The sequence below is a fragment of the Coregonus lavaretus genome (genome assembly GCF_964263955.1).
Source record: "Coregonus lavaretus genome assembly, chromosome: 5".
Classification (NCBI taxonomy): domain Eukaryota; kingdom Metazoa; phylum Chordata; class Actinopteri; order Salmoniformes; family Salmonidae; genus Coregonus; species Coregonus lavaretus.
Window position 1 is genome coordinate 3,553,496 of NC_139992.1, and position 13,731 is coordinate 3,567,226.

The 13,731-nt window shown below is 43.8% G+C and overlaps 1 protein-coding gene across 1 annotated transcript; it reads left to right on the top strand.

The window, feature by feature from the left end:
• Positions 1–1,094: 1,094 nt before the first annotated feature.
• ercc1 (excision repair cross-complementation group 1) lies at positions 1,095–12,195 on the top strand. Its single transcript, XM_084162507.1, has 9 exons — positions 1,095–1,229; positions 1,917–2,417; positions 2,629–2,732; positions 3,210–3,309; positions 3,498–3,574; positions 3,923–4,022; positions 11,143–11,214; positions 11,314–11,382; positions 11,631–12,195. The coding sequence occupies exons 1-9, from the start codon at positions 1,167–1,169 to the stop codon at positions 11,691–11,693; spliced, it is 1,149 nt and encodes a 382-aa protein (XP_084018633.1). The 5' UTR covers positions 1,095–1,166; the 3' UTR covers positions 11,694–12,195.
• Positions 12,196–13,731: the final 1,536 nt, after the last annotated feature.

Consider the following 13,731-nt stretch of genomic DNA (forward strand, 5'->3'; position numbering starts at 1 on the left):
AATTTAAAGGCAATGCTACCAAATACTAATTGAGTGTATGTAAACTTCTGACCCACTGGGAATGTGATGAAAGAAATAAAAGCTGAAATAAATCATTCTCTCTACTATTATTCTGACGTTTCACATTCTTAAAATATAGTGGTGATCCTAACTAACCTAAGACAGGGAATTTTTACTAGGATTAAATGTCAGGAATTGTGAGAAACTGAGTATAAATGTATTTGGCTAAGGTGTATGTAAACTTCCGACTTCAACTGTATATATACACAGTACCAGTCACATGTTTAGACACACCTACTCATTCAAGGGTTTTTCTTATTTTTTTCTATTTTCTACATTGTAGAATAATAGTGAAGACATTAAAACTATGAAATAACACATATGGAATCATGTAGTAACCAAAAAAGTGTTAAACAAATCAAAATATATGTCATATTTTAGATTCTTCTAAGTAGCCACCCTTTGACTTGATGACAGCTTTGCACACTCTTGGCATTCTCATTACACAGCAGCCTATACGCAATAATAGGCACTGTCCCATTATTCATCGATAAAAACAGTTACTGGGGCTGGATGAACATTAATGTTTGGGCCGACCAGGTGATGAGTAAAACTGGAAGATTATGCACAGTTTCATAGGTCTACCATCTCAAAGTCAACCATCACCCTGTGCTGCCTGCTCCTGCCTGTGACTGACTCCTGCGTCTGAGGTTTCACACCAACAGTGACAGCCATGGGGCTCCACTTCATTATCCTTCAGCAAAGGTTACACAATCATACAGTGTTGGTGTCTGTCTCTTTCCTAGTAGCCTACAATTGAAGATGCTGGCACACATCTGTTACGGAGCTGTCGTTGCCCAAGGGATTTTCCTCCGATTTTTATTTTCCTTCTTCAAAAAGTACTTTTAGGGGTTGGGGGTGCAATGCTCTGCCCCATGTTCTAAACACGCCAGCAGAAATGCGATCAGGTCGACGAACCGTTTCCTTCTGTGGAACTCTTGCGTCCTCTGGTGACAGATTATGGAAATACTGGTAGTGGAATCGATTACTCCTTGATCAACAGCATAAAGTCATGCCTGGTTGACATTTTCGATGCTCGACAGTGGACCTCAAAACAGAGTGGCAGTTGGCTATGTGTCTAGCTAGAGCATGTATTTGATTCAAATATGGAAAAGAAGAGGTTTAATATCAACCTAGACGACTCTGCCTTCACAAAAGAAAGAGCCCCGGTAAATAAATCGCTAATTAGTTAGCTAATCACCAGATATTTTTCAAGGTTGAACTTATTATTATATTATATTATAAGGTTGTAGGCTAGCTAGCTATTCTATCAATGCTAGTCTTGTTAGCTATCTAGCTAAGTTAGTAGTGCTGGCCAAAGCTACAGCAGAGATCTTTGGAGTCTCGAAACACTGGATACTGGTCTATCTTTTGCCCAGATTGTACTATTGGGTTGCAGTAGCAGACCAGACAACCAGTCCCACAAACCTCATCCGTAGCTAGTCTTTTTGACGTTACTGAAGTATGCTAGCTAAATTACTAAGATGTAAACGTTATTGTGGTTAACACCTACAAGGAAGGTTGAAGGTAGCAAGTGGTTGAAAATACAGTTTTCCGGTTGTAGGGTTTTGGACCTCCATACACTAGTCATAACTTTCCAACTTAGCATTGATGATTGTAGAGCATTACAATACACATTGCATATGTCATGTGTTAGAGAACTGCATGATCACATGATTAATAATAATAATAATAAGCCATTTAGCAGACGCTTTTATCCAAAGCGACTTACAGTCATGCGTGCATACATTTTTACGTATGGGTGGTCCCGGGGATCGAACCCACTACCTTGGCGTTACAAGCGCCGTGCTCTACCAGCTGAGCTACAGAGGATCACCCACCTTGTTCTCTTGCAGGTGAAACCCCTGTTCCAGCCTTCCTCTAAGGCAGGCCAGAGTGCATCATCATCATCATCATCAACCACCTCTGAGACCACAGCTCAGCCTGCACCCCAGTCTGCTGGCCAACCGCTATCATACGCGGAGTTCATTGTCCAGAGCAAAGGCCATGCTGCACCTCCGCTTCCACGGGTCCCCTCGGCTCCGCAGAGAGTGGGGCAGTCCAGGGTGGACGCTGGGACTGGGATAGAGACCGGGACTGGCAGTTTGAAGCAGGGTCCCAGTCAAGGAGTACAAGGTGGGCCTGATGTGACATCGTGTGAGAGGCCTCAGGACCAGGCCCAGGGGACAGAGTGTCCGGGTTCTGGTGGACCACCAAGGGTTACAGAGGGAGAGGAGGGGCAGAGGGCTGGGACCGAGCAGAAGCAGGAGGAGGGTCAAGGCGCAGAGGGCAGCAAAGTCCTGGGTCATCCTAAACCAGTGGGGTCTGGTAATAGTATCATAGTCAGCCCCAGACAGGTAAGAGTGATGGATGACAAAAAAAGCTACAGTTGAAAAAGTGTCATGTTTCTAGTTAAATGGTTGGGATACATTACCCCTAAGTAGCATTCTTACCAACATAATAATTGAATTTAAAGTCTTTGTTCAGAGAGGCTTTACCAATAGCTTAAGAAAGCTTTGATGTGTTGTCTTACTAATTAATCTTGATACCCTGGTTGTTATTGTGCAGAGAGGAAACCCCATTCTGAAGTTTGTGAGGAGTGTGCCTTGGGAGTTTGGAGAAGTGGTCCCTGACTATGTCCTGGGACAGACAACCTGCGCTCTCTTCCTCAGGTGTGTGTGTGTGTACAATACATGCTTTATGGACTTTTTACCCTGTGTTTGTGTGTGTAATTGTTGTGTGTGTGTGTGTAATTGTTGTGTGTGTGTGTGTAATTGTTGTGTGTGTGATGTGGCCTCTTGTGTTCCACTGAAACCTGTCATAATGTCAACCTCTCACCTAGTTAGTGAGTAACCGCTAACCACCTTTTATTTTCCTATTGTTTTATTCTGTGAACCTTTACACCTTGACTGTTGCTATGCAACGACTACTCTGGAACAAACTATGCTAGTCATGTTCTAATGGAAGAGGTTATCATAGTATCTCCCCCTTGTATTTGTGTCTGTGGTTATTGGTGTTGTCCTGGCTTGGCCTGTTGGTGTTGTCCTGGCCTGTTGGTGTTGTCCTGGCCTGTTGGTGTTGTCTTGGCCTGTTGGTGTTGTCCTGGCCTGTTGGTGTTGTCCTGGCCTGGCTCGTTGTTGGACCGGCAGTCTGAGGTACCACAACCTCAACCCCAGCTACATCCACGACCGTCTCAAACTGCTGGGCCAAACCTTCACCCTCAGGGTTCTACTGGTGCTAGTTGATGTGGTGAGGCTAGTAAACTGGTATTTTCTCCTCATTTATTGTTGAATTGAATTAACAAGAGGCCATGATTATAGTGTAAAAGTACTTTATACTGATACTTTTTCAGCTTGTTGAGTGATACACATCACATTGCAGCTTTGCCTAATACCCCACTCTCTCCCGTCCCTACTCTCCCTGGTGGTGTGTTGCAGAAAGACCCTCACCATTCTCTGAAAGAGCTGGCTCGTATCTGCATCATGGCTGACTGCACTCTCATCCTGGCCTGGAGGTAACACTCTCATCCTGGCCTGGAGGTAACACTCTCATCCTGGCCTGGAGGTAACACTCTCATCCTGGCCTGGAGGTAACCCTCTCATCCTGGCCTGGAGGTAACCCTCTCATCCTGGCCTGGAGGTAACCCTCTCATCCTGGCCTGGAGGTAACCCTCTCATCCTGGCCTGGAGGTAACCCTCTCATCCTGGCCTGGAGGTAACCCTCTCATCCTGGCCTGGAGGTAACCCTCTCATCCTGGCCTGGAGGTAACCCTCAGTCAGGAATGGAGAGTAGCAGCTGTAGCCTATGTAATGACAGTGTTTGAGAGTGAAGATTTTAAGTTGGAACTTATTTTTCTTAACAGTCCAGAGGAGGCGGGGCGTTACCTGGAGACGTATAAGTCCTATGAGAAGAAACCAGCTGATCTGCTGAAGGAACATGTGGAGAAAGACTACCTGTCTAAGGTCTGAGCCAATATGGGCCATCACCAACACAGTCATATTAATACACTGAACTAAAATATCAACGCAACATGTAAAGTGTTGGTTTCATGAGCTGATGTAAAAGATCCCAGAAAATGTCCTTACACACAAAAAGCTTATTTCTCTCAAATGTTGTGCAGAAATGTGTTTACATCCCTGTTAGTGAGCATTTCTCCTTTGCCAAGATAATCCATATACCTGACAGGTGTGGCATATCAAGAAGCTGAGTAGACAGCATGATCATTACACAGGTGCACCTTGTGCTGGGGACAATAAAAGGCCACTTTAAAATGTGTGGTTTAGTCACACAACACAATGCCACAGATGTCTCAAGTTTTGAGGGATCGTGCAATTGGCATGCTGACTGCAGGAATGTCCACCAGAGCTGTTGCCAGATAATTTTATGTTAATTTCTCTTCCATAAGCCGCCTCCAACGTCGTTTTAAAGAATTTGGCAGAACGTCTAACCGGCCTATCAACCGCAAACCACATGTAACCACGCCAGCCCAGGACCTCCACATCCGGCTTCCTCACCTGTGGAATCGTGTGAGACCAGCCAGCCAACTAAATAATTTCTGCACAAACTGTCAGAAACCGTCTCGGGGAAGCTCATCTGCGTGCTCGTCGTCCTCAGCCAGGTCTTGAACTGACTGCAGTTTGGCGTTGTAACCGACTTCAGTGGGCAAATGCTCACCTTCGATGGCCACTGGCACGCTGGAGAAGTGGGCTTTTCACGGATGAATCCTAGTTTCGTCTTTACCGGGCAGATGGTAGACAGCGTGTATGGCGTCGTGTGGGCAAGCGGTTTGCTGATTGTCAACGTTGTGAACAGAGTGCCCCATGGTGGCGGTGGGGTTATGGTGTTGGCAGGCATAAGCTACGGACAACGAACACAATTGCATTTTACGATGGCAATTTGAATGCACAGACATACCGTGACGAGATCCTGAGGCCCATTGTCCTGCCATTCATTAGCCGCCATCACCTCATGTTTCAGCATGATAATGCACGTCCCCATGTCGCAAAAATCTGTACACAATTCCTGGAAGCTGAAAATGTCCCCGTTTTTCCATGGCCTGCATACTCACCAGACATGTCACCCATTGAGCATGTTTGGGATGCTCTGGATCGACATGTACGACAGCGTTTTCCAGTTCCCACCAATATCCAGCAAGAAGAATGGGACAGGCCACAACCAACAGCCTGAACAACTCTATGCGAAGGAGATGTGTCACGCTGCATGAGGCAAATGGTGGTCACACCAGATACTGACTGGTTTTCTGATCCACACTCTTTTTTTTAAAGGTATCTGTGATCAACAGATGCATATCTGTATTCCCAGTCATGTGAAATCCATAGATGAGGGCCTAATACATTTTTTCAATTGACTGATTTCCATATGAACTGTAACTTACTAAAGTCTTAGACAGGTAGTAAGTACACTGAACAAAAATGTCAAAGGTCTAAGCTGCTACAGGCCATAGCCAACAGTCATATTAATACTACCTGTCTAAGCTTCTACAGGCCATAGCCAACAGTCATATTAATACTACCTGTCTAAGCTTCTACAGGCCATAGCCAACAGTCATATTAATACTACCTGTTTAAGCTTCTACAGGCCATAGCCAACAGTCATATTAATACTACCTGTCTAAGCTGCTACAGGCCATAGCCAACAGTCATATTAATAATACCTGTCTAAGCTGCTACAGGCCATAGCCAACAGTCATATTAATACTACCTGTCTAAGCTTCTACAGGCCATAGCCAACAGTCATATTAATACTACCTGTCTAAGCTGCTACAGGCCATAGCCAACAGTCATATTAATACTACCTGTCTAAGCTGCTACAGGCCATAGCCAACAGTCATATTAATACTACCTGTCTAAGCTGCTACAGGCCATAGCCAACAGTCATATTAATACTACCTGAATAAGGTCTAAGCTTGTGGTCCTCTGTAGCTCAGCTGGTAGAGCACGGCGCTTGTAACGCCAAGGTAGTGGGTTCAATCCCCGGGACCACCCATACACAAAAATGTATGCACGCATGACTGTATGTCGCTTTGGATAAAAGCGTCTGCTAAATGGCATATTATTATTATTATTATTATAAGCTTCTACAGGCCATAGCCAACAGTCATATTAATACTACCTGTCTAAGCTGCTACAGGCCATAGCCAACAGTCATATTAATACTACCTGTCTAAGCTGCTACATGCCATAGCCAACAGTCATATTAATACTACCTGTCTAAGCTGCTACAGGCCATGGCCAACAGTCATATTAATACTACATGTCTAAGCTGCTACAGGCCATAGCCAACAGTCATATTAATACTACCTGTCTAAGCTGCTACAGGCCATAGCCAACAGTCATATTAATACCACCTGTCTAAGCTGCTACAGGCCATAGCCAACAGTCATATTAATACTACCTGTCTAAGCTGCTACAGGCCATAGCTAACACAGTCATATTAATACTACCTGTCTAAGCTGCAACAGGCCATAGCCAACAGTCATATTAATACTACCTGTCTAAGCTGCTACAGGCCATAGCCAACAGTCATGTTAATACTACCTGTCTAAGCTGCTACAGGCCATAGCTAACAGTCATATTAATACTACCTGTCTAAGCTGCTACAGGCCATAGCCAACAGTCATATTAATACTACCTGTCTAAGGTCTAAGCTGCTACAGGCCATAGCCAACAGTCATATTAATACTACCTGTCTAAGCTTCTACAGGCCATAGCCAACAGTCATATTAATACTACCTGTCTAAGCTTCTACAGGCCATAGCCAACAGTCATATTAATACTACCTGTCTAAGCTTCTACAGGCCATAGCCAACAGTCATATTAATACTACCTGTCTAAGCTGCTACAGGCCATAGCCAACAGTCATATTAATACTACCTGTCTAAGCTGCTACAGGCCATAGCCAACAGTCATATTAATACTACCTGTCTAAGCTTCTACAGGCCATAGCCAACAGTCATATTAATACTACCTGTCTAAGCTGCTACAGGCCATAGCCAACATTCATATTAATACTACCTGTCTAAGCTGCTACAGGCCATAGCCAACAGTCATATTAATACTACCTGTCTAAGCTGCTACAGGCCATAGCCAACAGTCATATTAATACTACCTGTCTAAGCTGCAACAGGCCATAGCCAACAGTCATATTAATACTACCTGTCTAAGCTGCTACAGGCCATAGCCAACAGTCATATTAATACTACCTGTCTAAGCTGCTACAGGACATGGCCAACAGTCATATTAATACTACCTGTCTAAGCTGCTACAGGCCATAGCCAACAGTCATATTAATACTACCTGTCTAAGCTGCTACATGCCATAGCTAACACAGTCATATTAATACTACCTGTCTAAGCTGCTACAGGCCATAGCCAACAGTCATATTAATACTACCTGTCTAAGCTGCTACAGGGCCATAGCTAACAGTCATATTAATACTACCTGTCTAAGCTGCTACAGGCCATAGCCAACAGTCATATTAATACTACCTGTCTAAGGTCTAAGCTGCTACAGGCCATAGCCAACAGTCATATTAATACTACCTGTCTAAGCTGCTACAGGCCATAGCCAACAGTCATATTAATACTACCTGTCTAAGCTGCTACAGGCCATAGCCAACAGTCATATTAATACTACCTGTCTAAGCTGCTACAGGCCATAGCCAACAGTCATATTAATACTACCTGTCTAAGCTGCTACAGGCCATGGCCAACAGTCATATTAATACTACCTGTCTAAGCTGCTACAGGCCATAGCCAACAGTCATATTAATACTACCTGTCTAAGCTGCTACAGGCCATAGCCAACAGTCATATTAATACTACCTGTCTAAGCTGCTACAGGCCATAGCCAACAGTCATGTTAATACTACCTGTCTAAGCTGCTACAGGCCATAGCCAACAGTCATGTTAATACTACCTGTCTAAGCTGCTACAGGCCATAGCTAACAGTCATATTAATACTACCTGTCTAAGGTCTAAGCTGCTACAGGCCATAGCCAACAGTCATATTAATACCTGTCTAAGCTGCTACAGGACATGGCCAACAGTCATATTAATACTACCTGTCTAAGCTGCTACAGGCCATAGCCAACAGTCATATTAATACTACCTGTCTAAGCTGCTACATGCCATAGCTAACACAGTCATATTAATACTACCTGTCTAAGCTGCTACAGGCCATAGCCAACAGTCATATTAATACTACCTGTCTAAGCTGCTACAGGGCCATAGCTAACAGTATATTAATACTACCTGTCTAAGCTGCTACAGGCCATAGCCAACAGTCATATTAATACTACCTGTCTAAGGTCTAAGCTGCTACAGGCCATAGCCAACAGTCATATTAATACTACCTGTCTAAGCTGCTACAGGCCATAGCCAACAGTCATATTAATACTACCTGTCTAAGCTGCTACAGGCCATAGCCAACAGTCATATTAATACTACCTGTCTAAGCTGCTACAGGCCATAGCCAACAGTCATATTAATACTACCTGTCTAAGCTGCTACAGGCCATGGCCAACAGTCATATTAATACTACCTGTCTAAGCTGCTACAGGCCATAGCCAACAGTCATATTAATAGTACCTGTCTAAGCTGCTACAGGCCATAGCCAACAGTCATATTAATACTACCTGTCTAAGCTGCTACAGGCCATAGCCAACAGTCATATTAATACTACCTGTCTAAGGTCTAAGCTGCTACAGGCCATAGTCAACAGTCATATTAATACTACCTGTCTAAGCTGCTACAGGCCATAGCCAACAGTCATATTAATACTACCTGTCTAAGCTGCTACAGGCCATGGCCAACAGTCATATTAATACTACCTGTCTAAGCTGCTACAGGCCATAGCCAACAGTCATATTAATACTACCTGTCTAAGCTGCTACAGGCCATAGCCAACAGTCATATTAATACTACCTGTCTAAGCTGCTACAGGCCATAGCCAACAGTCATATTAATACTACCTGTCTAAGGTCTAAGCTGCTACAGGCCATAGCCAACAGTCATATTAATACTACCTGTCTAAGCTGCTACAGGCCATAGCCAACAGTCATATTAATACTACCTGTCTAAGCTTCTACAGGCCATAGCCAACAGTCACATTAATACTACCTGTCTAAGCTTCTACAGGCCATAGCCAAAAGTCATATTAATACTACCTGTCTAAGCTGCTACAGGCCATAGCTAACACAGTCATATTAATACTACCTGTCTAAGGTCTAAGCTGCTACAGGCCATAGCCAACAGTCATGTTAATACTACCTGTCTAAGCTTCTACAGGCCCCATAGCCAACAGTCATATTAATACTACCTGTCTAAGCTGCTACAGGCCATAGCTAACAGTCATATTAATACTACCTGTCTAAGCTGCAACAGGCCATAGCCAACAGTCATATTAATACTACCTGTCTAAGCTGCTACAGGCCATAGCCAACAGTCATATTAATACTACCTGTCTAAGGTCTAAGCTGCTACAGGCCATAGCCAACAGTCATATTAATACTACCTGTCTAAGGTCTAAGCTGCTACAGGCCATAGCCAACAGTCATATTAATGCTACCTGTCTAAGCTGCAACAGGCCATAGCCAACAGTCATATTAATACTACCTGTCTAAGCTGCTACAGGCCATAGCCAACAGTCATATTAATACTACCTGTCTAAGCTGCTACAGGCCATAGCCAACAGTCATATTAATACTGCCTTATCTCAACTGCTACAGGCCATAGCCAACAGTCATATTAATACTACCTGTCTAAGCTGCTACAGGCCATAGCCAACAGTCATGTTAATACTACCTGTCTAAGCTGCTACATGCCATAGCCAACAGTCATATTAATACTACCTGTCTAAGCTGCTACAGGCCATAGCCAACAGTCATATTAATACTACCTGTCTAAGCTTCTACAGGCCCCATAGCCAACAGTCATATTAATACTACCTGTCTAAGCTGCTACAGGCCATAGCCAACAGTCATATTAATACTACCTGTCTAAGCTGCTACATGCCATAGCCAACAGTCATATTAATACTACCTGTCTAAGCTTCTACAGGCCATAGCCAACAGTCACATTAATACTACCTGTCTAAGCGGCTACAGGCCATAGCCAACAGTCATGTTAATACTACCTGTCTAAGCTGCTACAGGCCATAGCTAACAGTCATATTAATACTACCTGTCTAAGCTGCTACAGGCCATAGCCAACAGTCATATTAATACTACCTGTCTAAGCTGCTACAGGCCATAGCCAACAGTCATGTTAATACTACCTGTCTAAGCTGCTACAGGCCATAGCCAACAGTCATGTTAATACTACCTGTCTAAGCTGCTACAGGCCATAGCTAACAGTCATATTAATACTACCTGTCTAAGCTGCTACAGGCCATAGCCAACAGTCATATTAATACTACCTGTCTAAGCTGCTACAGGCCATAGCCAACAGTCATATTAATACTACCTGTCTAAGCTTCTACAGGCCCCATAGCCAACAGTCATATTAATACTACCTGTCTAAGCTGCTACAGGCCATAGCCAACAGTCATATTAATACTACCTGTCTAAGCTTCTACAGGCCCCATAGCCAACAGTCATATTAATACTACCTGTCTAAGCTGCTACAGGCCATAGCCAACAGTCATATTAATACTACCTGTCTAAGTTCCAAGCTGCTACAGGCCATAGCCAACAGTCATATTAATACTACCTGTCTAAGCTGCAACAGGCCATAGCCAACAGTCATATTAATACTACCTGTCTAAGCTGCTTCAGGCCATAGCCAACTGTCATATTAATACTACCTGTCTAAGCTGCTACAGGTCCATAGCCAACAGTCATATTAATACTACCTGTCTAAGCTGCTACAGGCCATAGCTAACACAGTCATATTAATACTACCTGTCTAAGCTGCTACAGGTCCATAGCCAACAGTCATATTAATACTATCTGTCTAAGGTCTGAGCTTCTACATGGCATAGCCAACAGTCACGTATACAGTACTTCTACAGGAAATTGTAGAATTAAAATCCCGATTTTTAATGAAGTGTTTTGTTTTTACAGGTGACAGACTGTCTGACCACTGTGAAGTCTGTCAACAAGACTGACTCCATCACTCTGCTGTCTACCTTTTCTGTAAGAGGCTTTCAGTATGTTGACATGAACAGTACTAATACTACTACTACTGCACTCAAATGATTTGTCTTGAGTTGGCTGAGAGATGCTCTTTCTCAGTCCTTAGAGGGGATCATCGATGCGTCTAAAGAAGACCTGGTTCTCTGTCCTGGACTGGGACCACAGAAGGTGAGCAGAGAGGAATGTGTTCGATTGACGGAAGGAGAGGAGTAGTATTCACTTGAATCTAAAATATGACCTTCAACGTTAATTATTATAATTCAGTGTGATTGTTTCCAAACATCGATGGTTATTTCAAAACCCATTTAGGAAAAGATATCCTCGTTTTTAGAATCTTCATCATTCGAACAGTGTCACTTTTCCTTGGTTAGTCTCCGTTATTGAGAGGTGACGTGTTTGATTGCTGTGTCCCACAGGCCAGACGCCTCTATGACGTGCTACACCAGCCCTTCCTCAAGGCCAGGAAGAAAGACGGCTGACCCACAGACGGTCCTTACTACTGGACTGTACTGTTGACCTGCTGCTCAGCAGGGAACTGGCTTCCATTATGACCCATCTCCACCCTAAGGACTGGTTCAACTGGGAACAGGACACATTATGGCCCACCTCCACCCTAAGGACTGGTTCAATTGGGAACAGGACACATTATGGCCCATCTCCACCCTAAGGACTGGTTCAACGGGGAACAGGACACATTATGACCCGTCTCCACCCTAAGGACTGGTTCAACTGGGAACAGGACACATTATGACCCACCTCCACCCTTAGGACTGGTTCAACTGGGAACAGGACACATTATGGCCCATCTCCACCCTAAGGACTGGTTCAACTGTAATGTAATGTCAGTGGGGTTTTTTCAGTCGAGCAGTGAATTTCATTCACAGATTCAACCACAAAGACCCGGGAGGTTTTCCAATGCCTTGCAAAGAACGGCACCTATTGGTAGATGGGTAGAAATAATAAAAGCAGACATTGAATATCCCTTTGACCATGGTCAAGTTATTAATTACACATTGGATGGTGTATCAATTCACCCAGTCTTTACAAAGATACAGGCGTCCTTCCTAACTCAGTTGCTGGAGAGGAAGGAAACCGCTCAGGGATTTCACCATGAGGCTAATGGTGACTTTAAAACAGTTACAGAGTTTAATGGCTATGATAGGAGAAAGCTGAGGAAGCATCAACAACATTGTAGTTACTCCACAATACTAACCTAATTTACAGAGTGAAAAGAAGGAAGCCTGTACAGAATAAAAATATTCCAAAACATGCGTCCTGTTTGCAACAAGGCACTAAAGTAATATTGCTAAAAATGTGGCAAAATAATTACCTTTTTGTCCTGAATACAAAGTGTTATGTTTGGGGCAATCCAATACAACATATTACTGAGTACCACTCTCTGTATTTTCAAGAATAGTGGTGGCTGCATCATGTTATGGTTATGCTTGTAATCATTAAGGAATGGGGAGTTTTTCAGGATAAAAAACAAATGGAATGGAGCTAAGCACAGGCAAAATCCTAGGGGAAAACCTTGTTCAGTCTGCTTTCCACCAAACACTGGGAGATGAATTCACCTTTCAGCAGGACAATAACCTAAACCACAAGGCCAAATCTACACTGGAGCTGCTTATCAAGAAGGCAGTGAATGTTCCTGAGAGGCTGAGTTACAGTTTTGACTTAAAGCTGCTTGAAAATCTATGACAAGACTTGAAAATGCTTGTCTAGCAATGAGCAACAACCAATTTGACAGAGCTTGAAGAATTTCGAAAAAAGAAAAAGTATATACAATCCTGGTGTGGAACGCTCTTAAAGACTTACCCAGAAATACTCACAGCTGTAATCGCTGCCAAAGGCGGTTCTAACGTGTTGACTCAGGGGTGTGAATACTTATGTAAATTATAAATGTCTGTATTTCATGTTTTTTTTTTTTTTTTTATCTAACATTTCTTCAAACATGTTTCTACCCCTTTTTCGTGATATCAAATTGATAGTTACAGTCTTGTCCCATCGTTGCAACTCCCATACGGACTTGGGAGAGACCAAGGTCGAGAGCTGTGCGTTCTCCGAAACTGCCAAGCCGCACTGCTTCTTGACGCACTGCACGCTTAACCCAGAAGCACCAATGTGTTGGAGGAAACACTGTACAACTGGTGACAGTGTCAGCGTGCATTCACCCGGCCAGCCACAGGAGTTGCTAGAGCGCGTGATAGGACAAGGACAGCCCGACCAGCCAAACCCTCCCCTAACCCGGACGACGCTGGGACAAGTTTGCGCCACCTCACGGGTCTCCCGGTCGCAGCCGGCTGTGACACAGTCTGGGATCGAACCCGAGTCTAGTGACGCCTCAACCACCGCAATGCAGTGCCTTAAACCGCTGCGCCACTCAGGAGGCCTTTGTAGTACATTGTGATAGTAGAATAAATATTTGAGTCATATCGATGACGCATAGGCTATTTTCTAAATGAGAAGTTGTTTTTTTACGGGTAGTTGCTCTTTAAAATACAAGGGGAATACACC